At 39.4% G+C, this 25,633-nt stretch overlaps 1 protein-coding gene across 4 annotated transcripts in view; it reads left to right on the top strand.

Annotated features, from left to right (window-relative positions):
* Nucleotides 1–25,633, top strand: part of CTNNA2 (catenin alpha 2) — a 1,066,300-nt gene that overhangs the window by 949,493 nt on the left and 91,174 nt on the right. For all 4 annotated transcript variants that reach the window (XM_081068568.1, XM_081068571.1, XM_081068569.1 and 1 more), the window contains 3 exons: nucleotides 17,872–17,964; nucleotides 18,597–18,753; nucleotides 25,258–25,458. In XM_081068568.1, coding sequence (XP_080924694.1) covers nucleotides 17,872–17,964; nucleotides 18,597–18,753; nucleotides 25,258–25,458 — 451 coding nt within the window. The remainder of the gene's footprint in view (nucleotides 1–17,871; nucleotides 17,965–18,596; nucleotides 18,754–25,257; nucleotides 25,459–25,633) is intronic.

Genomic DNA, 25,633 nt, shown 5'->3' with positions numbered 1-25,633 from the left:
TGAGATACAGGAGGCAGGAAACTAGCCAGAGACCTGTTTCTACACTGCCTGAATTTTACTTTGAAACTCCTGGTAAGGCAGGTCCCTGAGGAGGGCTTTGTTTGAGAACTCAATGCCTCTTCCATCTTCAATGAGCTGGGTGTTTGCCATCCGCTCCATTCTGTGTCGATGACCTCCTCTCATGTCTGCAAAGTAAGGGGGAAACAACTTGATACCATGGTCAAGTTAAGGGATTCTGAGTCTGACTGCCCTTGTCTGTGTAAACCTCAGGAGCAAGACTGGCCTCGGGCATACAAGTAAAGTCAACCAAGCCTGACTTTCCAATCTCCGTTCTCCAATCCTCTCTTCACCCTCAATATCAAATTGTTTCTTTTGTGCCTTTATGTTTTCTCTATTGTAGCCTGTTCTTTGGAAAGTGCATTTTCGGCTAGAGGTCTAATTCTGGAGGAGCATGCATCACCCTTATCATATCAGCTTTTTCGAAATCCCTCTTAGAGTGACTATAAATTAAACTTTGAAGGCTGCCTCATTGGCTTTCAGTTATCTGTACAGATAATGACTAACTTTCCTACTGGCAAGATTGCAGAGGGTACAATATATTATATATTATGTATTATGTATTATATATGTGTGTGTGTATATATATATATATATACATATATATGTATATATATATATATATATATACACACACATATATATATATATATATATATATATATATATATATATAAATAAATAAAAGTACACAAGTGGGACCTGGAAACAGCCTCCAGGTTTAAATATTGGCTCTGCTACTTACTAACTGTCTGATGCAGGCAAGCTGCTGACCCTCTCTTAGCTTCTGGTATGTCATCTATAAAATGGAAACAAATTATCAGAGGTTTGTGGTGAGCAAGAAATGAGCATCACCTAGGTGTTTGTTGACTACGCTTCGGAGTTAGTCTGCGGAAACTCAAAGCTGATTTTTCTGCTTATTGTGGTGTGACCTTGGAAGACTCTGTGTGCCTCAGTTTCCTCATCTATAAAATAGGAATTATGATAATAGTACTTACCTCACAGGGTTTTGTAAATTTATAAGGGAACACATATAAAGCTTCTTCAGAAAGTGCACAATTAAAACGCATCCATCCCAACTCTTGGGTTATTCCAAGTGTTGTGAGAATTGAATGAAATAGTGACTTTCAAAATATCTTAAGCGCTGTTCAGGTATTCAGGATTCCCTTGAATGTAAACTTCTCTGAGAATCTTGGAGGTAATATATGGATGTTTATCCTCCTCTTGTCACCCTTATAACATTGAAGGGGAGAAGGTAACAAAAGATGGTCACTGTGTGTGCATATTTCTGCATTTCAGGGGAAAGAATCTGAGAGCAATATGATCCAGCTGATTTTGCCACCCTGATTGCCCAGGTTATTTTTGTTTGTTTGTCTGTTTGTTTGTTTTGTGCTTTTGATGTCAAGTCACTGGGTCTCACTCTTACCCAGAATATTCAATAGTTGTGAATGGTAGTAAATAGACTCTCTAATTAAAAGTGTAAAAAAAGCCACCTAGAACTACTTACTGTTACAGACTTGCAAAAAGTGATCTGGGAATGATTTTTTTTTTCTTTTTTTTTTTTAAGAAAGCAAAACAGGTATTGCGTGGGAAATTCCTGTTGGCTGGAGATTAGAAACTAGGCACCATTTGTCAAATGAAGACTCTATGGTGGATCTATGGGTCTCAAACTTGAGCTTCAGTCCAGATGACCTGGAGAGCTGGTTAAAACACAGAGGGCTGGGCCTTGGCCCAGAGCTTCTGACCCCTCAGGGTGGGGGTGGGGCTGAGAATGCGCGTTTCTAAGACCTGCAAGCGACACTGTTGCTGCTGGTCCTGCGTTAAATCAGTGTTATTTGAAATCTGCCTCATAAGTGCCAGCTAGGGAGTCTTTGGGAACCAGGAACTCTCAGGCCCCATGCAGACTCTCTTGGTGAAATGCAAGCTTAAGCAAACACCCCAGATGATCCTTATGGTGGGTCAAACTTAGAAAACACTGGGAAGGAGAAATCCTCTCCACAGCTCTCATTAAGGAGATATCAAAGCTGATAGACACAGACTAAAGACTTAGGGGGGAGGAAACCCTCATTTACTTGGGAAAACTCTAACTGCATTTAGAGTGTGTTTAGATTAAATTTAGCTTTTTTTTTTTTTTTTTTTTTTTTTTTTTTTTTTTTTTTTTTTTTTAAGGAGGGCGCAGCTCCTAGAGGCCCATGTGGGGATCGAACCGGCAACTTTAGTGTTATTCACACCAAGCTCTAACCAACTGAGATAACTGGCCACCCCCTAGATTAAATTTAGAATGGGGAGACAGTTCTCTATTTGGGCTGCATATTAGGCTTAGCTGGGGCGCTTTAAGATCCCCATGCCTCGTCCATACCCAAGTACCTCAGAATTGGTGAGAATGGATCTCAGGCATCAATATATATTTTTAATCCTTCTTGGGAGTTTTCAGTGACCATCCATGGTTAAGAATGACAGAACAGGGACCTGGATCCTGGCCTCCAGTTTGCAGCAGCTGAGCTGTGTGACCAAGGGAAAGTCTTGGAATAATTCTCCCTGGTAAAATGGATGGAAGTGGAGAACATTGGCAAAAGTTTGTTTAGATGGATCGTTGGTTTTCAACCTTGACTGGCCACTTGAATCATCCAAAGGAATTGAAAAATAAACATCTACTGGTATGCAAGCCCCACTCCAGCATCTTTGTGGTTGGGCCTGTGCATTGGTGTTTTAATGCTTCAAGTGCTGAGAATGTGCACCTAGGGCCAGAACCATTGCGTTAGAGGAGTCCTAAAATCCCTTCTGAGTTATTCATTATATCCCTATATGAGTTAGTCATTGACTTCCTGGAGCCGGGTCAAATCATTTGCAGGAAACACCACCGACTAAATTAAGTGTCAAACAGCTTCCATCAGATGACTTTTCTCAAGTAATCATATAACAGGAGCTAACCTTTTGGGGAACACTTATTTACTTGACACCTTATAAATGTGTATCCTTCTCCGGAAAGTTAGACGTCAGCATATGTATTTTACAGAGGAGGGACAACATGACAATTTAAGGAGAATAACGTACTTGCCCAAGTGGCAGAATGATCCAGTTTCCTATCTCATGCCAGTTGCATTTTGCCAATACTTTTCAAATTCCCATGTGCCTGGGAATTATCGGAAGATAAATGTGGACTGTAATTCAGAGGGTCTGGGGGCAGACCTGAGATTCTGGATTTCTAACTAGCCCCCAGGTCATGGCTCTCCTACTAGAGTGTGGGCAACGCTTTCACTTGCAAAGCTCTCACCCTATATTTTTTCCCTCTGGACCAGTGAGCTGGACTCTTGTCTTCAGGCATTATTATAGATCTAATGGGAATACACAAGGTACAAGCCCCACACCGAACATCCAAAAGAGTGCATTTTTCCCCAAAGTAGACCCTCTGGGAGGTTGGCCCATTTTCTAGAGATAGTGCTTCCAACATGGATTTCGCACTGATTTTTGTGAATTTCTTTAACAGTCTTGAGCATATTCTTTGGAACATTCTCAATCTTAGCAGCTCTTTAGACCCTGAGGGTATATTGGAGTCTTGGAAAAGCTGTATCTGGTGAAATCATGAATGATGTAATAGGGTTTAGGCAAATCTAAATAAATAAATACAAAGGGACAAGGAATTTTAAAAAAAAGGTCCTTGCTTTTGAGGAACATTACCAGAGCAGAGACTGGGAAATGGTATGAGGACTGAGGGTTTCACTGAACAGAGGTAAAAACTTCTAGGACTGGAGTGCTTGGGACAATTTATATTCTGGTCGATAAGTAGACAAATAGCAGAGCGGTCTTCATGCTTATAACTCTCATATCTGAGGGGTTAGCAAACTTGTATTGTTAAGAATAGTAAATATCTTACAGTTATTGAGCCACATAGGGGGTCACATATTTTTCTGTGTATGTATTTTAACCACCCTTTTTAAATGTGAAAGCCATTCTTAGCTTGAAGACCATACAAAAATAAGCCAAGGGCTATATTTGGCTTGTTGATCATATTTCCTCACTAAATACTGTCAATGAAAAATATGTACATCTGTGTATCTGTACACATAGTATATATGTTGTGAAATAATAGGTATTAAGCCCTTTGAAAGTTCAAAAATTACTCAGGCTTTAGGTAATGGTTTAATTGTAATTATTGCTTACTTAACTAAGAACATTTACATTGATGAAAACCCCCAAATATCTCCATAGCCCTCTTTTTCTCTCTCCCTTCCTCTATGTGCCCACAGAGTATTATTGGTGTTCCCACGACAAGTACGCTTGCTAACCCTACATCCCATGGAAAATCAATGTAGAACCTATCTGAGGCAAAAGCCTACAGTTATATAAAAAGCTAGCCTGGGGAGTACAAAGCTGAACAGAAGCAAGAGGCATAGAATTTCCTCATTCCTTGCTTTTCTCTGGGACTATTAGTCAGAATGCCATCTTCAGCTTTTTTTTTTTACATAGCAGATTGAAAGGTCAGGCTGACTGGCCATTCACCCAGATGACTGATTCAGCTAGGAAAAATTGACCCTCTGAGGACGATAGCAAAACAGTTCTCCTGTATGAAGTTGCCAAACCAAGGCACATTTGAAGGGCATTGTGGGCTTGGCCTATTCCTGGGAGCGTTGGTTATGAACGTAACCTTGGCTGGGAGTTGACATGCACTTTTGCAAGCGCAGCTGCTCCTTTCTTCTAGACCTGGCCATGGTCTCCTGAGGGCCTGGAGATGAAACTAGCATGCATCTGGGGTCCGAGCCAAGACAGGGCTCTGGACTATGATGGCTGCATCTGTTGCCCAACAAAATGGAGGTGGTTACTTGAAGGTCACTTTGGAAGAAAAAGGGTTCTATGTGGCAGGACCCTTTTTAGAGATGGTTGCAGGTGACATGGAATAACACGGAAGCTCATTCTCTGGCAGCATTCTTTTCTCTGAACATCACAGAAATGTGTTAGAGCTGAGCAAGAAACTGGTATATTTGCAGGCGTCTATAGGGGCTTTTGGCCCATGGAAGGAAGGAGATGCAGGACATTCAATAAGGGCATCTCCAGCTTGGGAGAGATTTGTAACAGCTTTCATGAAATCAGGAGGCTTTTCCTGGCTGTGTGTCCTACAGGACAGAGGCAAGAAAAGCTATAATAGCTGCAGGTATAAGAAAGAGAGGGGGAGGCCGGCCCGGTGGCTCAGGCGGTTAGAGCTCCATGCTCCTAACTCCAAAGGCTGCCGGTTTGATTCCCACATGGGTCAGTGGGCTCTCACTGATTGCTCTCTCAAGATTGCCAGTTCAATTCCTCAAGTCCCGCAAGGGATGGTGGGCAGCACCCCCTGCAACTAAGATTGAACACGGCACCTTGAGCTGAGCTGCCGCCGAGCTCCCTGATGTCTCAGTTGGTTGGAGCGCATCCTCTCCACCACAAGGCTGCCAGTTTCAATTCCCGCAACGGCAACTGGACCTGGAGCTGAGCTGTGCCCTCCACAACTAAGACTGAAAGGACAACAACTTGAAGCTGAATGGCACCCTCCACAACTAAGATTGAAAGGATAATAACTTGACTTGGGAAAAAGGCCTGGAAGTGCACACTGTTCCCCAATAAAGACCTGTAAAAAAAAAAAAAAAGAAGAAGAAGAAAAAAAAGAAACAGAGGGGGAGTGTACCCGTGGGGCTAATGATGGAAAGCCAGGAAAAAAAAGAATTTCTAGGAGTTAAGCAAAGGAGAAACTGAAGCAGGTGTCAGGAAGCAGAGTGTGAAGGTAGATAAAGAAAGCAGAACTAGGATGAGCATAAACACATGGGAGAGATGGTTTGGAGAAGACCAGAGAGTGCTGCTAAGCATGGATGGCTTTGTCTACATTATTTAATGAACCTAAGATAGAGCAGATATGGAGAGCTCTGTGATGTCCTCTCTATAACTGATGGACCTGGATTACCACCTGGTCTGAGCATGGGAATGTGTGGGCTTGCCCCCAGGGGAAAGGCTTGGAAAAGAGGAGCTGTTCTCTGCGCCCAGGCAAACTTGGGCTCAGACACTAAAGGAGAATTGAAACTTCACAAGAGAGCCTAGGGAAGAATCCAAGAACAGATCTGAAATGAAGAAAGGAAGAGCTGGCAATGGAGCACAGATAAGATGGAGCAAGCAGGTTTGAGGGACTGAGCCTGAAAACATTTCAGGAGGCAATGAAGACAGGAAGAGAAAGAATTTATAGATGACTGGGTGCTGGAGGGGATCTGTTAGGGGGATAGAGCCAGTTTGAAGGTCTTTCTTTAGTCTCTTCCCTTGTGTGGCCCAGGACCAATCAGATCATTTTTCCCACCCCACACTCCTTTGCTTCAGTCCCCTTAGGAGCCCTCTGAGGTTGTGAGAGATAGGTTCCTAGAGCTTCTCGGGGCAATGCCTATTGAAGTGGTCAGGCACGGGGGAACGGAACTTTCTATTAGATACACTCTAGGTCTTTGTTTTGGGTTACCTGTAAAGACTGTTAAAGCCCAGAGTGGAGACAGAATTTCAAGGGGTCAGGTGAAGCAAGAAGTGATGAAAGATGAAGTGGATGTCCCAAAGGGATGTAAGTACAGATGAAAGGCTGCAAAATTGATCATCTTGGTTAATTCAAAGAGGCCCAGAGAGTGGCGAGCGATCCTCCTGCTTCAGGAAGGGATGGCTAATGGGGCTACACTGGGAGGTAAGCCACAGGGCATTTTGGATTTGGATTTGTTTCTTTTTACTCTTCACCAGCAAACTTATTGTGGGCGGTTGATAACATCCTAGAGTTCCTTCTGAGTGTCTGTTCCCTAACTCTTATGTATGTATGTATGTATGTATGTATTTATTTATTTGGTCTCTTCACGCTGTTAAATAGACTTGGGAGGGTTACATGTTTCTATAGGCTAAGAATATGTACCCCTCCTTGATCTACTTAATTTTGTTCATCAAACTTTTGTTAATAAATACCATAGTTTAATACCTTTCCAATTCTCTATGAAGATACTTTGCAATATTTGACATTTGTGACAAAACTGACTGGTTGTTTCTACCCAAGTTTTCATCTACACCAGGACTTTGCAATCATTTTTTTTTCTTTTAAAGGGTTAGATAGTACATATTTTAGCTTGTGAGTCCTGTGATCTCTGTCACAACTGCTCATTTGTGCCCTTGCAGTGCAAAAGCAACCAGAAACAATATGTAAGTGAATGGGCAAATGTGTGTTTCAATAAGACTTTATTCGCAAAAACAGGCGATCAGAGGAAGAAAAAACAGAATAATTTTTAGATAAAGATGACAGAGCTTAAAGAAAGCTGCCTGTCCTCCATGTTCCCCCAACCCCAATTAGCCTTGGGGAGACTGAAGTTTCCACAATGTACATTTTAAAGTTCTTAGGGGTTCAGGAACATCTTAATTGGGTTAAGATGTTACATTAGCAGGAATACATTAGAGAATATTATTTTCTCTAGGAGGAAGAAATATTACCTTAGTGAATAGTAACTTTGACTAATCAGTTAGCATCCTTTGCTGGGTAAACAGTCATAAAAGGGAGTAGGACTCCATAGAGGAAAATGCAGGTGGAGGGAAGAGACAAGAAAACATCCAGAAACTATATTTATACTTGCTGTGTGTAGGAAGTTGTACAGGGAACAATAGGGGCCACAAGGATGAATAAAACACAACCATTATTCTCAAGGAGGTTGACATTTAATTGAACAAGCACAATATCTATATATATGGATACATACACACGAGGTCGAACAATTAAGTTTGCAAACTCATTCTAGACAAAGTGCTACCTCATTGGTGAATATTACTACAGTCACCCCTGAAGGACTCCCCTTGGGAAGCTATGCATCGACACCAGAGCTTAGTCCACCCTTCAAAGCAATTCTGGAACTCTTTTTCTGGAATGGCCATCAGAGCTGTCATCATATTATCCTTCATGTTCTGAATGTCATCAAAATGTCTTCCTTTCAATATGTCCTTTATCTTTGGGTAAAGAAAGAAGTCATTGGGGGCCAGATTAGGTGGGTAGGGAGGGTGTTCCAATTAAGTTATTTGTTTACTGGATAAAAACTCCCTCACAGACAGTGCTGTGTGAGCTGGTGCATTGTCATGATAAATTGTTGACGAAAAGTTCAGGTCGTCTAACTTTTTCATGCAGCCATTTCAGCATTTCCAAATAATAAGCTTGGTTAACTGTTTGTCCCGTTGGTACAAATTCATAATGAATAATCTTTCCGATATTAAAAAAGGTTGGCAAAGTTATTGAAATAGGTTTGCAAACTTAATTTGCAGACATTGTATGCACACATAGAGGGTGCCAAAAAATGTATACACATTTTAAGGAAGGAAAACTATTAAAATTGTAATACTCAATATGTGCCAATAACAAAAGATGAATACTAGTCATGTTTGACTTTTGCAATTACAAGAGGTGCTCAAAGTGGTTACCATCAGCGTCCAGACACCTCTGATTGTGGTGAACTACTGCTTGAGCAACGTTGACCAAAGAGTCCACCTGTATACATTTTTCTTTCACCTCAGTATATGTATGTGTGTGTGTGCGTGTCACATATATCTGTAATCAAAAGTGTCTGGATGCTGACGTGCTGGTAGTTACCGCTTTGAGCACCTCTTGTAATTGCAGAAGTCAAACATGACTTGTATTCATCTTTTGTTATTGTTATATATTATTACAATTTTAATACAGTTTTCCTTTCTTAAAATGTGTATACATTTTTGGCACCCTCTGTGTATGTGTGTGTGTATATATATACATATATGTGTATATATATATGTATATGTGTGTGTGTATATATATGTGTATATATATGTATATGTGTGTGTGTGTATATATGTATATATATATGTATATGTGTGTGTGTATATATATGTGTATATATATGTATATGTGTGTGTGTATATATATATGTATATATATGTATATGTGTGTGTGTATACACACACACACACACACACACACACACATATATATATATGTATATATATATATATAATTCCATAAGTATTTATTCATTCATCTAGTCCCATGTACCACACATGTGGAATAAAACAGCAGTGTGTGGTAATTAGTGCCAGTGATGCAGGCAGTAAGCCTGCTGAGCTTTGGAAGAGAGATCTAGTCCCACTGGCCTCTGTGAATAAAAGTCTTCAGGGACATATGGACTTTGAATTGAATGTGAGCATAATGCTAAGAGTTTACTTGGTGGAGGCCCCCACCTGACTCCATCGCCCCCACCCAGCAAAAACTTCACAAACCCTGGGGTATAAGGTGGAGGAAATGGAAACTTCTCACCATCTCCATCCTCAAGTCGTAATTCTGTACAGAGGAGGCTGAGACCAGATATAATATTGGTTAGGATAGTTAGAATTCTTTTGCACTGTGCTTATGGCCTTGACTCCACTTTCATTTATTATTTTAAAATATATGAGAACAAGCCATAGAGAGTACTTGTGTTTATTTATTCAGATGTTGTGGGAACATTCCTTGTATTCTGACAAAAGTCAAGTGCTGGATGGTTCATTGCAGCCTTTCTCCAGTGCTAGAGACACCCCGGAGCTCTGGGGCCACCAATGTGCAGTGGAGGATATTCATCTCACATATGTGAAGATGACTTACATGGGACTTTTTCACTGACTTACATGGGACTCCAAGAAATCACATAATAGTGAAGAGTAATAATTCAGGTCCTCAGTGGAAGGATGGAGAAAAAGAATCCCAGGAGGCCTCCAGTAATTACATGGGCATTTCATCCCTTGCATGATTTTAGAGAACACATGCTTAGTCTCTCTCATCCTGTTCACACAACCACACATTATTGATGAACAGACATCAAGAAGGCATTTGGTGGTGCTTTATTGCATTATTTTTAGCCACTGAGGTGTTTATATATGAAGGGTATAGATTTATGGTGAGTGTTTCAGCTATGAAGCAAGCACATCAATTTGTTCATGAATGTGAACTGGTGATTACCTCCATTAAAGTCACCAGGGCAGACTGATCACTTTAATTTGGGCAGAGGCATGCAAACAGCATTTGCTGGTGGTGAGTATGAACCTAAGAATACAGGCAAACGAGCTGTTCTGCATCCCTGAGGAGCCCTGGAAATGAAGATTTGTGTTCTCACAGGTGTGTAAGGATAAGCCAGGGTATGGAAGCTGGTGGGACCAGGAAGAAACTGCTTCCTGGCACCAGGTGGCAGGATGCTGTATAAGGTTCATTTGGTATTGGCTGCTGATTTGATGATACACTGCAAAAAGGATGGTACATAGAACATATACTTGCTCCCAATTCCAGATCATAGAACTCAGGATCTCCTAGGGATGACTCCTAGGTTATCACAAGTTGAATGGTACTCTGCTTTACACAGCATGAAGGGAACTGACAGGATTCGGTAAATGAAAAAAGTGGAATTGAGTACCTGTGCTAGGTATAATGAAGGCCTGTGCCCTGCAAGAATTCATAATCCAGCTGGGGATACATGAAATGACTTGTTAGCAATCCTAATTTACACTTGTGGCTTGTAGAATGAAGGTTGGAAATACTCATGATGCTGTGGCTAAGAGGTGAGGAGAAGCAGTGTTCAGGAGAGTGGGAGAGGATGCCGGTGTCACTGCCAAACTAGCAAGTCCATTCATTGCTGAGGACCTCTCAGCAAGCACAACAGCCACATGTAAACACATGCCTGACCCAGGAAGTCCACTTCTGACATTAGCAAAACCTGGAAGCTTAACGATGTATGTTCCTCTGTGTTTGGTAATAGCAAACATTGGAGACTTCTTTAAATGTATGGCAACAGCAAATTGACTTACCAAGTAATGCAGTAAAAACATTGGGAATCTTATTCAAGTATAAAAAAAATAATAATCACAAGTACATAAAGAACCTGCACAATATTTGCAATGTAAGAGGTTAAGCAGTGACAAGAAGATACATGCTGAGATTGCAACTTTATGAAAATTATACATAACTGACGGATAAACAGTGTAAATGATCACATATAGACTTTCCTTTACTCTCAATCACTGCTCTCCCATTTTATTTCCTTTATAGTAATCTTTACAATGTAAACTTGTTTAATTTCACCAAAATATAAGTTTCTCTAGGAAATATGAAAAATGTTTGATTGCCTCTGTATCTTCAATGTATGGCACACATTAGTCACTCAGTATTTGAATGCTGCACACATCAGTGATTGGGTATTGTTATTACAATATTTCTTTACTTTTATAGTGACCTTTCAATGAAGTGCGCAATATGAAAATAACGTTTGTCAAATCCTTACTGGGTGCTGGGTTAAGTACACTCCATTTTTCCTTTCCACCGTATCACCACTTTGTTATTATTCTATATTTATATTTTATAGTTAATTTTATAGGTAGCTCACAGTGGTAAAGCACCTCACTCGACAGCAAGAGTTAAGATACAAACCTCAGCCTACCTGACTCCAAAGCCGAGGCTCTTTTAATTATATGATTTAAAAAAGAATTAAAATACATAGAGTAAATGAGAGTGTCAGTTGCTTTAGAGAAGTCGCTTAAAACAGAAGCATGAAAAAGTGTTTCTCATTTCCCCCTGTCCTCAGGGTCTTCCTGCTGCCGCAGCTGCCAATCCCAACGGAGCCACTCCTCCCTGATCAAATCCCCCCTGTTGTCTAGGTCTCCTCTACCCTTCAGAACCTCAGTTACTGGTAATTATGTTGATATACTCATCTCAGTCCGAGGCAGCTGCATTTTCAAAGGATTCCAAAATACCTCAGCCAGAAAAGAGAGACTGCTGCAAACATTATCTGGGGCACCCACATCTTTTGGGCTCTCCTCACAGCAAGTTGTGAAGGTGGCCATCAAGTCTCCTCTTAGGGACCATCTTTGTGGAAGTCCATTGTCATCTTAAATTCACATGCCTCTCTCTCAACATCAAGGCTGCTGTCTTGCCTGTCTAAGATTTCAGGGAAGCAGGTCATTTTGTCACTTACTAAGTTGTAAAATTCTATCTGTAATACAGGAGGCATATTCTATGTCAACCTTGCAATTCTAGACAAGACAGGCACATATATATTAATACCTTTTTGTGTGCCAATGATATCAGAGCAGATAACTGAATAGGTCTTCAGATTGAGACCATAGCACTCTGCATGGCCACAAATGTTGTCAAATAACAGATTGCGTGGAATTTGTGCCATCTTCTCTTCTCCTCATGGTTTTATATGGCCATGTGACTGTGGTGACTAAAAATCCCATAAATTCCCTTTTAATAGTAAACAAGTTCATTTTATCCTCAAATTTCTGATGATGATGCAATGTTAACATGTGGAACAAATTTTTATAAACCTCTGAATTGCTATTATTTATTTCTATAATGTGTTCTTAAGACACTAATACGATACTTGAAACTGTAAAAATTAATGAAATGATGAAGTGTTTGGGGGTTGACTGCGTTATTTACTGGCATTTGAAATTAAACGGAATTGCAGATATTAAAAAATTTCCAACACCGGAAATAAAGAAAATGTTCTCATCTTTCTGATAGACATCATATCACTTTGGACTTACATTCTTTATTAGCAGAGGTTTTAGTGTCTAAGGAAAGCTTAGCCTCCCAGGCATTTTGACTTTTCTTGTAAGTGTTCAAATGAGACCATGACATTTTTGAGATGGAGCTGCTTTCTGTAGTGATGTCCACACAAAAGTGAATTTTACAGCCACCATATGCTATTTGTCTGGAGATTTGAGCTATGTGGGATTTTGTGTGTGTGTGTGTGTGTGTGTGTGTGTGATGAAAGATATCTCACATTTCAAATGGTCATAATATATTTTTATGAGGGTTCCACCCATTTCTGATTTTGTCAATTTTAAGTCTCCTGTCAGTGTTCCTGGAATAATCTCTACTTGTTTTCGGTCAGGTAAGGTGATAATTAAAAGTTAGGGAGTGGATGCCAATTGTACAAATTCACTTCAAGGAGCAAGTTACTTTCTTAGAAGAATCAGCATCAGCACTCCTTGCTGGTTTATTATCTTTCTATTCCTGCTAATGATATTATTGTTCACTTTACCTACTTACACAGCGTGTCTCCAGAAAAACAGAATGTATGGTAACTGAGCATCCAGAAATTTGTGCTAATCAGACAATCAGAAAAGACACATTGTAAGATTGGTCTGTTTCCTCTCCACGGTATGTTTACTGATTCCCACCCAGGGATACTGAGCCCTCTTTGTTTCTGACCTCTTAACGCTCTTGTAGTCAGCAGCACACTATTTACTGATGGCTGCTAAGCTTCCTTTTCTCCAAGATAATTCTCTGTAAGGCACTAAATCAGAGAGAAGACCTGGCCCAGTCTTTTCAGTTTCTATCTCTCCCAAATCCATTATCCTCTCAGAAGTTATGCAGGAGGGCTTCCTTTCATAAATGACTGCTGGGAATTTAGTACAATTACTTCACCAGGGAGCTGTGCCACAGTTACTCATGGCCTAGTCACTTTCAGAAATCCCAAATCAATCTAAATAGCCCACCATTTAACAGTTAATGATATACTTTAGTGTTGCCTAAGATTCTAGGAAGGCAAATGACTCTTGCTGCCTCAGCCAAGTTGTAAACAATTCAGGAGTGGAGAATGCAGAGGCCAGAGCCAACCCATAAGTGTTACTTGCTTGGTTGACTCAAACAGGTTTCAAAAGTCTATTAAATTTAATCATACTGCTCAACATCTGTTGGTTTGCAGTCTAGTAACAGTCTACTTTGTTATCTGTGTTAATATTGTTCAAATGTCTAATGATTCTACTTGCTATTCCCTTCCCCTCGTCCCTGCCTTAGGAAGATTGTCATACTAATTTTTTTTTTTTTAAGGAGAAAATACTGTGTTTTGTAAAATAGGACATTTTATTTTTATCAGAGTTTCTGATAACATAAGAGCTGTAGTTAAAGAACAGGCAGTTGAAATCAATTATTAAATACCTACTGTGTGCAGTACTCTTGGGCTGATGTTGAAATGTTAGCTGGCCTTTCAAGCTGCATTATTGATTGGGAACTGCCTCGAGACTGAAACTTAGTGTTTGCCGCCCGAGTTCTAGAATCACAATGTATAAAATCATGTTCAGAATCCTACAATGCCAGTGGGTCTAGTGAGGAGCAGAAAGGCAAGCCAAAGGAAAATAAGAGAGGTAGGAATTTGGAGTAAGTCCATGACCAATTTAAAATATACAAACCTGCTGTTGAAGATAGTGAAATCCTTAGCATCATATTGGAAATATTTTCAGTATGTTTCAGAATACAGTAGAAGGTAAAGTGAAATTCTGATTTTAAGTGGACTTAAAGAGCAGGAGTACATTGCAGAGTGGAGGCTGCCAGACTTCGGGATTTATGGATCCATAAACTAAAGAGAATAAATAATTGGAGAACTATTGGTTGTTGCCAGCTCTTTATTTTTGTTGAGTGTTGCTAGCACTGTTCCCTCTAGTAATATTCTGTTGGGCAGTGAGGTTCCCACATTAGATCTAAGCCTTCAGAGAGTTTATTTGGACAAAGGAGGAAGATACATTTTGAAAGATACACACAGAAAAGTTCATGATCACTATATAGAAGTCATTGATTGGCATGTCCTTCACACAAGAGCCCAGAGCTTCTTAGCCCTTAGGTTCCCACGTTCAGCTTCTTCCTTTTCCTGTAGCCAGCATGAGCAGGAGACTGTGTGGTCTAGAGAGCCATCTCTGTGACCTTGGCAATCTAGTGACAGTATTCCTTTTCCATGCTCAGACTGGTGCTCTTCAGTTGTCTGCAAGCCTTAACTCCAAACCATAATCAGGTTTCTCCCTGACTTGTACTGCACCCCTTTCAGACTCATACAAGTGTAAGAAAGTGTTTCACCAAAGCTGGTGAGATAACAGATTGTGGTTGCTACTTTTTAAAAACAAAAAAACTTTTTTAGTTTGGAAAATTTCCAGCATATCCAAAAGTAGAGCATGTATAATGAACCATTGGATACTATCATTCAGCTTCAACAATTATGAACTAATGATCAGTCTTGTTTTTTTCCACTTCCACCGAGTTCCACTACCATAGGTAATTATAAAACACATTCCAAACATATCATTTCATGCATAAACATCTCAATATTTATCTCTAGAAGCCATGGACACTTAAAAAAACACAAAATATTATTAGTGTACTTAAAAATATTAACTAACTCTTTAATATTATCAAATATTTACTCAGATTGATTTATTGCACAGTATACATTTATGTATTTAATTATTTATTTACATATTTATGGCTACATGTGTTACAGTTTGTTGTTCTATTCAGCATCCAAAAATAGTCTGTTTTTTTTTCCTGCTTGTTTATCAACATCAGGTTTTTCGTGATTACATTTATGTGGTTTTATTTTACATGTTTCTTTGTCTCTTGAATTTCCTGTAAATTGAGAATAGCTCCTAAAGCTGATCATTTCCATGTTTGTTTGTTTGTTTTTGGTAAAACTATCTCACAGGTAGTGTTATGACCTTCCATCAAGAGAACATGCCTGATTTTCTTGCTCTCGTAATTATATATATATATATTTTTATGTCAACAGCCATTAAATACTTTGTCTAAAACCATTATCTCATTGAGACTATTGGTGTTTCATCACTCTTCTTCTTACAAAGCAAATATTACCCAAAACCTGGTTTCTGGATCATTTTTAAGTTTTCATTTTGTCGTTATGTAGGGTTATGTGGCAAACTCTTCAGCAATTGTCCACAGCTATGCAGAAGTGTGACTTTAAGACTCTCATGCACTAAGCAAGGATAATAAATAAAGAGCAAACAAAACCACTATCCGATTATCATTTCATAAAATGAAAGGTGGTTCAACAGCAGAAATAGGAAGAATTGAATTGAAGACTAAAAAATAGACTTGTATATTAAATACATTATACCTTCTAGAAAATTCATCATACTCTCATGATTATTCTCATGCTACTATGAACAGGGAAAACTACATTCTGGACTCAAACAGTGGGCCAGAATGTAGGCACCATTGTCTAGCACCATAACATTGGTAAACCTGTGCTAGAAGCTAATGTGAAAATTTGTCTAGCCAAATTAAAGGAGGTAATTTCACTTTATCTTCGAGAGTATCTTTAATCCATGAAATGCAGTATATGCAGTTAAAGAAAGAAACTATTAAAAACGATTCTTCAATAAATGCGTATTAAGCACCAATTCTGTCACATACTTATTCAGGCATTTGGAATACAAAATATACAATTATAGCAAATATACAAATATAACAAAGATTAATAAAAATGCAAAGTGGAGACAATATGACACAGCAAGAAAAAGTTGTGAATCCGTATTATTATTATTATTATTATTATTATTATTATTATTATTATAGTTCTTGCTGTGTCTCCAATGATCTTCATACCCCTGGGCATTTAGTATCCTGTGAATGGATACAATAAGGCATATTCGTCTTTCTCACAGACATATTCTGAGAACTAAAATAGTGAAAACTATCTGAAGATTCAAAGGTAAACTAACAAACTGTGATAATGTTTGGAACTCTGTGGTTCCTCATTATACATGTTCTCACTAGAACAGATGTAATATGTCCTTCTTCCTTAAAAGTTTCAAAATGGGATTCTTTGCACTAAGGATTTATTGAAGTAGGATTAGGAGATATTTCTGGTATCACCATCTACCTATCTCCTTTTGCTGATAAGGAACAGCCCTCAGAATGATCTCCAGTTGTATGCTCTTCTCGCTGCTCCACACAGTGTAAGGTTTCTTTCATGTTAGGAACACTACACATGTGTAGTGCATTTTAATCTTCCAGGCGTTAGGCATGGTAGGGGAGCAGAAGTGAGCTGGATACAGTGGGGCGGGTGGCCAGGAGGCCCCCAGGGACTGTCTCTCTGCCGATCACGTCTTCTGCTTGCCCTACTGCGCCGAGCCCTGGAGGCCCTTCTCTTTGCTTTGCCATCTTGTTAATCCCCATCCTCCTATCCTCTTGACACCAGCCTGATGGGACTGATCAGAGTTTGATGGTGGTTTTGTGTGCTGTTGACCTTGGCCAATCAATCTAACCTTGTATTACCAATTCTCACATCTTGAAGAGAAGGAATAACACAAATCAAAACACTTGACCGGAGAGCTTGATTTTAGTTCAGCTCTTTTGGCTAGTATCGTGTGTTAAAACGTCAAAATTGAATGCCTTTATACTCAGTCTGCATGTTCTAATTTGTTGTAGACTTCACTATTACCTGTGAATTATCCCAGTCTCTTCCACACATCTCTCAGACCTGCCTGGGCCCTGAAAGCATTTGAGTTGGCTATTGGTGGACCAGCATCTTCCTGCCAGACGCTGACAGGCAGACCTGTGTTCCTTTGGGTCAATCACTCTAATATCCAGCTTATTACGAGTCCCTTTGAAATCCAAATCATCGTCTGCAGTGTCTCTCTCACTGGTCGGAATGTAGTACTTATGTGGCCCAAATCATAGTGTTCTGTACTCAGTGATGAATCTGAGGGGGCTCAAGTGAATGTAGGTGAATCAGGGCAGCCCATAGTGGAAAACAGTTGAGAGCAACACAGTTAAAACACGTGAGAATTCTGAAGCAATAATTTATTAGCATCCTATTCCTCTGGCAGAAATGCCTAACGTAGCAATAAAACTAGTAATACTTGGTTCACCACTGAAGGGGGCCCTTATCTTATTCGAGAAAGAATTCCCTCGGATGTGTCACTCTCCAGAGAAGGTGCAAGGTTGTAAGAGCAGTGTACTTTTCCACTACCTCAACATAATTTTCACTCAAATGTTCTTCGATACAGGTTGCCAATTTGGCCTGTTCCATCTCCAACAATGAGGAAGGGGTGAAATTAGTCCGAATGGCAGCCACTCAGATTGACAGCCTGTGTCCCCAGGTAAGCCTTATTCACTTTGTTGCAAAAGCCCATCGCTGACTTGTTACTCAGGACCTTCTGTGCTCCATCCCTCATGTCACTCCTTTCCTCACCTGCCCTCTTTCCTATCGCTGGAAAGTGCTGACCAATATCCGTGGGCTGTTTCAAGTTCTACCTTTCTCAAAAAAAAAAAGAAAATTCTAACTATACTAGTCTCTTTAGAATTAATGTGGCAATTACTGTCTTTCCCTCTTTCCCATTCATATTGACTTTGTTCTATTCATTTGGGGCGGTTATTTAAACACCATATCTGTTTACTTTGTCTCAACAACTAAATTCTAAGCTTGCATATGTAGAACAAGAGTTATATTTCTGCCATGTCTGTGCTAAGCAAATAGGATTTGTCCAGTAAACACTTTCTGAAACTAGACTAATGAATGTATCTTAAAAAAAAGAAGAAAAGCAAAGCAAACAAAAACTAATGGTCGCTCAGAACCTACCTCACTGTTCATGCTTTTTATTGTTTTTCTGAACACTGAGAACCCGCTTATCTGTAGAAACTACAGGGTCCAGGGTTTCAGCATGATATTTAAGCTGCCTCTTCCTCTTCTGAAGAGTGTTTTCACTGTTGCTGGATTGCTTCTAACGAACAGGTCATCAACGCCGCTCTCACACTGGCCGCCCGGCCACAGAGCAAAGTCGCTCAGGACAATATGGACGTCTTCAAAGACCAGTGGGAGAAGCAGGTCCGAGTGCTGACAGAGGCCGTGGATGACATCACCTCGGTGGATGACTTTCTTTCTGTCTCAGGTAATCAGCAAGAGGCCCCATAGAAGGCAGCTGAAGGAGGCGAACAGGATGAGATAAGGAATAGTTTGCAAATGGGTCTATGTTTCAAGTGTTCTTCTTGGCCCTTTGAGCTTTCAGTCATCTCTGCAAAGGTGACTGTAACACCCTGAAAATTCTTCTCTGGTGTGCACATTATTTCAAGACACTGAGTCAAAGCATTATAGGGAGAAAGACAACATTCTGATAAAGATATCAGAAACCTGAATAGATTATTTAAGGAGACTTATGTTCCTTTCTCGTTCCTGGGTTTTTGTTTGTTTGTTTGTTTTTGTTTTGTTTTTCGCAGGATGGTCTTTCATGTATCTGAGTCACGCCTCTGAAAAAAGGTATAGGATACGGGATGGGTTAATCATCATAATTTATGTTTAAAACTAAACAACAACAAAAAAGATATAAAACAATCTGCTATTCCATTTTGGCTGTGTCAAGGGGTCGTTTTTCCAATAAGTGAAGTTACCTAGGGTCATCATAAGCGAGGAAGAAATATTAGCCACAGAATGAACACATTAGAAGGCACTTGGTAGCTACTGAGGCTTTGAACTTGTCTATGAGGTGGCATAAGGAAGTGAGGAGAAAGCAAATAGAACGAGGCATCACTTGCAATTGGAACTGGAGGATGACAGTATATTTGAATAACCATGTAGTCAGTTTGCCCTATAACAGGACTCATCAGTGCTATTGCAAAATTGGGATACCAGCCAGCAAACAGGCCTGTTCCAAACACATTTGGCTCAGTTCACGTAGAAGAGTCTCTGTGGGAGGAGTGGGAAAGAAGGTCACTGGAAACATCACCCTCCAATATGAGGTATTAAAAGAACCAAGTGACCCTTGAAAATTTTAAATTGACCAGGTGTTGATTCTACCCACAGGTGTGTGGAACTCACACCTGCCAGTTCACTTAACCTTAGCCTTGACTAGGACATGCCTGTTCTCGGCCACTGAGACCTGAGAAGGAAGGGGTGCAGCACTGCTGGTGGGGACCACACAGATAGGACCCCTGACTGCAAGTGTGGGAGGATTTCTATGGGAGGCTTCTCATAGTGGGGAATTTTTCCTAGGTGCCGTTTTGCCTTCTCATGAAGAAAAAGGAAATGAATTCCCACCAGGGGCTTCTGTTTAAAGCTTGTCTGACAGCAGCATAGTTGAATCTATAGATCTGATGGATAATCGAAAAGCTAACTTTGAAATCATGGAGGGCAAGACAAGGCAGATGGGAAAAACAAGCTAACACATGCTCAGTGTCTATAATTTGCCTGTCTCTCTGCTGTTTGCTTGAATTCTCGCCAAAATTCTAAAAAAATAAGTATTGGTATTCTACGTCTTCTTTTGAGACAACTAAGTCGTTGAGAGGGTAGGTAACTTGGCAGAGAAGGTATTAAATTCAGGGTATCGTCATTTCAGAAAATATATAGTTCTTACTAAGTCAGGATAGAAGGAAAATGTCCTTTGGTGCTTAGCTTTCCTTGAAGCTTCTTGCTCCCCAACTCGTGTACTCTGCAATCTCATCCCGTTCAGAAATCTGTCCTGCTTTCCATTCCCAAGGTGCTTTATTTCTGATGGCTTGTCAAAGCAGATATTCATTTAAATATACCCATTTCTAAGGGGTGGCGAGTAAAGAACTCAATATGTTGCCCAATGTCTGGACTTTTTGCTTTGCCAATGGCTGGGTCCTAACAATGTAAAAAATAGTGGGATATAGAGGGTGACCAGTGATACTGAGGTATCCTGTTTCCCCAAAAATGAGACCCAGCCGGACAATCAGCTCTAATGCATCTTTTGGAGCAAAAATTAATATAAGACCGGGCATAATATATCATATCATATCATATATCATATCATATCATATCAATCATATCACATTATATAAGACCCGGTCTTATATTTGTCAAATAAGACCGGGTCTTATATTAATTTTTGCTCCAAAAGACGCATTAGAGCTGAATGTCCGGCTAGGTCTCATTTTCGGGGAAACACGGTATCTTTCTAGCATGTACTCAGTTTTGCCAGGATGACTACAGGGGCCCCAGAAAGGGGCAGGGGACCTCTCCACCCAGCCTCAGATCTCACAGAGCAATCCTAATAGTTCCTGGAAAGCTTCCACTGACTCCCCTTCTAGCTGCCAATGAGTAAAAAATGCCCACGCATTACCTTTTTCAAAGAGGAAGCATTTTAGAATTTAAAACTTACTCAACTTCCCCTTTTCTTTAAATGCATGTACAAAAATTTCTGAGGGTGAGGAGAAGCAAGGTGAACAGGTCTTATCTCAAGACAGTTTCAATAGTGCAAAGCTTTTCTTAATTTTCTCCCATCAGCCCTGCCTCTTTGCCAGCATACTCCCTGCCATTCTTTTGTGCATCTCATTATTACCAGCAGCATGAAAAGGCTTTGGCTTCTGCTGATAACACGGTGCAGTCTAGCCCAGTGGTACAAGTGCGGCAGCGTGCCATGACAGGAGAATGAACAGGCACTGTCAGGGAGCCAGCCCTGGCAGGGCCTGCTGGAGCGTGCCTTTGGAGGCAGCGGGCACCTTTCCACAGAAGGGCTTGACAAATAATGACACAGCCTACTCTCTCCTGCTGGTCCCAGTAGGCTGTGGAAGCAGCCTAGTAGATGGGGAAACTACTTCTCATCTCCTCTCTAAGTTGGAGCCAAAATATTCGCGTCAGTAAATTGCAAGTTTGGCCCAGGAGATATTTTGAAATGGCATTAATGACATTTTATGTATCAGTTTCTTCTTAAGGTAATGTCTATTCTGGCAGGAAACTATTTAAAACAACAGCAACAACAAAAGATCTTTGCGTTTAAAGCACTATAGTTTTCTCTTCTTTTTTTCCCCCCATGCTACCAGAACTTGTATGTCTGAGTGCTTAATTTGTCCATTTGAAGTGCAACAAGTTTGGGGAGCAATGATGCTAGCTAGCTGTTAACATTATAGGAGCAAAACCAATTCTCAGATGTGGCCTAGGCTCATAAAGAAAGTGAAATGGCTGTGTTAGAGCACTTAACATGTTTCGCACTGAGCAAAAACTAGAATTTTTAATAGTGTTTTAAAAGGAGCGTCTTGGCATTAACCATGTGACAGTTTAATTCTTGGATTTGGCTCACAAAATAGCAGGCATCTAAGATCTGAAAAAGTTATTAACTCAGTCCCATAAGGTCCAAGAGTTTTATTTTGTCTGCCTTTTCTTTCTTTTCCCTTTCTTCCTTTCTCTCTGTCTCTCTCTGTCTCTCTGTCTCTCTGTCTGTCTCTCTCTGTCTCTCTCTGTCTCTCTGTCTCTCTCTCTCTCTCTCTCTCTCTCTGTCTCTCTTCTTCTTCTCTCTCTCTCTCTCTCTCTGTCTCTCCCCTCTGCCCAGGGTCTTGAGTTTGTTTCCTTATAAAAATTCATGCATTGTACTTTGGTTTTGAATTTAGTAGCTACAACTTTGAGGTTTATAATAATCAAGTAGTTTGGTCGACAGTGATTTTTGTAACAAAATTACATTCTTTTCCTGAAATAGGTTGCAAAACTTCAAGGAAGTTTATCTCAAAATCTGCTGCAGTCAAATGTTTTATGTTATGCTTAGATAGCACGCTTCCTATGTGGTATGACATCCATAGTGCCTGAGCGTTTTTTCCCAGCAGTGCAATCATCTCTGGAACACATACACTTTGTATTACTACTTTCTCTTCTAAATTATGTTCTATTTAGAACAGCATTCCTCTTTCTCCTCACTTAATGAATTCTTTCTCTTGAAAATACCTTAGGATCAAAATATATAATTCATTGTCCCTTTTCAACAGACATGTTTATTCACTATTTCTTCTTAGATCACCTGCTGTGTGTAAAGCACCATCAGAAATGCAAATATGACTCAAGTGTGGATTCTGCCTTCAAATAACTCAGTGTCCTTCTTGCTAGATACTAAACTAGTGTCCTTCCAAACTATGGGCTCCAGGCCTGAGTGTGAAGGAAGTAGGAGAGGAGAAACTATTACAATGGGTCCGGGAGCCCATATTTACACCAAGTATCATCTTTCGATCAAATTATATGTCTATAAAAACAGGTACATTAATAGCTCCTTTTCAAATACATTGTTGGTACTTAGATTAATAATATATAAATCAGTTTAAAAATGTTCTTTATGATAGTAGCCTTTAGACATATACCGTCACCAACATAACTACTATCATGAGGGAATTGTGATTCATTTTTACATGACAGGGGTACCACTAATTGGAGAAGGTTGTGAAATTTTGAGTAAACAATCTTAATATTTAAAAAAAAAAGTTGATTGAGAAAATTAAGTCAATTAGTAAATTCTCAAATTGGTAAAATTTATACTTTGTTTACACAATATGATTACTCTGACTACCGTTGAACAAATTAGTTGATGATTTGACTAGTTGAAAGCAGTATTTTTTATATCATGGATTTTCAACGTCTGCTGGCCTCCTTCAAATATAGATATAACTGCAGAAGCATATTCTTTTTTCTTGATCTTTAGTTAAGTTAGCTGCATGTTTCTAATTTGGAAAATTGGATTTTTTAAGCTGTCATTTCATGGTAAGCTAATGGGTCATAAGTAGGCTGCTTAATTTTTTTTTTTTTTAATTTTATTGACTCCAGAGAGTTTGGTATCTGATATAATGAACAGATTCTTGTTTTCCATTCAACTTCAGAATGCACAGAAAAGCAGTAGCTATGCCTATTCTTCTACTACGTATGTAAAGAAAATGGTAATTAGATGCCTATTTTCAACATGAAGACCCTTTCAAGAGATTGCTCACATTCAGGGATCAGGGAATATTTTTGTCTGGAGGAATCCATCAGGGCAGTAAGAGAGGTCTATGTGAATCAAACTTTTGTGTTTAAAATCCTGTACCAAGTTTCATTTGAGTAAACCTTTTTCTTAGGTGTCCTTTTAGGTGACTTTGCATAATACAATCCAGGATCTCATAAAGGAGTGGTTTTCAGAAGTCCTTACTCAAAATGAAAACTTCTAAGTCTGTATTTCTCATTTGTTCAGGAAAATGTCAGCATTCAGAAAACACTCCTTTTTCTTATGACTTTAAGATATCTGAATATTAGAATGTAAACATTTATTTTTCTATTCAAATTTCTATTGAAATTAAAGAACTACAGAATATAGAAATCAGACATTTGAAATGGTTACGTAAGAAAATCATTTGGTATAGGGTCAAAAGTGATGTCCCTTGATGAAAAGTAAGTTATACTTTGCAATTTTCTACCCAGTGTTCTCTAAGAACAAATATTTCCTCTGAGTGATTGATTTAATGAAAGTAGGAGAGATCCATGATGGAGACTTGATTTACTTAATACCCTCCCATCTCTCCTTCTTTGGGAATTCTAAAGTCAGAACTAGTCCTGGAAACTTAAAGTGGTAAACATTTATTTTAGTCATTTATTAACTACTCATTGAGTTTGGCAGTTATAATTTTTAAAAGGATACCAGATTATTTAAGACTATTTCCAAACTTGTTCTATTTGTCTATTTGGTGTGTGAGGGTATGTATTTTCAGTTTAAATTCTCTTTTTTCCTCAGAGTACTAAACTTTTTTGAACATTTCCTTAGTATTCTGTCTCTAAAGAATGTGCAAGGGATGTAGTTACAGATTTCACACTGGACATGGGAAATACGAAATTCCACCCTTGCCAAACTGTAAGGAAGTTTGTGTGTTTTCTCTGTGCTAGGAGAGACAGAAACTTCTCCTCCTGCCTGGTTGTATTCTGTTTTGGGCAATGGTTGGTGCGTGATCACTGACTTTGACTCTAATCTGAGGGAACCAGCTGAAAGACTACATTGTATTTTAATTGTGAAAAATTCTTTGATCATCTTCACCTGATCACTTTTCCCATTTCCTATACCTTGTGCATGACGTGACATTAGAGGACTAAGTGGGTTATGTTTGTTCATTCTATAGTTTTCCTTAAATAAAAAAAACATGATTAAACAAACATGCACCTAAAGTTGGTCACGTCTAGAGAAAAACTCTGGTCATGTCCAGAAATGTTCTCGCTTGGCCAATCGATTTCATATTAGCTGCCACAATCACTCCTAAAAGGCCTTTCATACATTAGATATCAAACATTAAAATGAAGAAAGGGATATTTTTTTTTTTAAATCAGTGGTCCTCGAAGTATGGTCCCCAACCAACAACATTAGCATCACCTGGGAACTTGGTAGAAATGAATTTCTTGGCCTCCATCCTAGACCTACTGAATCAAAATCCTGGGGATGGCACCCAGCTGTCTGTATGATTCTGCAAGTCCTAAGGCTGATGCTTAAGTTGGAGAACCACTATTGTGATTAGACACTAGATCCTTTAAATATCATTTCTGTATTATTTGGCATATATTGATATGTGCAAGATGATGGTTCATGATAATTGATGAATCTTAGACTGGTTATTAAAACGGCTGAGTGATGTAAAATAATGTAAATGTGTATGTGTTCTCTCCACAGAAAATCACATCTTGGAGGACGTGAACAAGTGTGTGATAGCCCTCCAAGAAGGGGATGTGGACACTCTGGACCGGACTGCAGGGGCCATCAGGGGCCGGGCAGCTCGAGTCATACACATCATCAATGCTGAGATGGAGAACTATGAAGCCGGTGTTTACACTGAGAAGGTGCTGGAAGCTACAAAATTGCTCTCTGAGACAGGTAAATATGGATATTAGATTTGACCAAAGTGTCCATGTCATGATTACTTTCCATGTTTGAATAAATCTGTTTCATTGTTTTCTGTAGGCCTTTAAGCATTGAAATTATACATGATCATGGAAGGGGTGCTCTCTTTATTTCTTGAATTTGAATTTATATAACTTTAGCAGAATAA

Source organism: Rhinolophus hipposideros (assembly GCF_964194185.1).
Source record: "Rhinolophus hipposideros genome assembly, chromosome: 12".
NCBI classification, from domain to species: Eukaryota; Metazoa; Chordata; class Mammalia; order Chiroptera; family Rhinolophidae; genus Rhinolophus; species Rhinolophus hipposideros.
The sequence above is the reverse complement of the archived record's forward strand: the minus strand, read 5'-3'. Positions and strand labels throughout refer to the sequence as shown.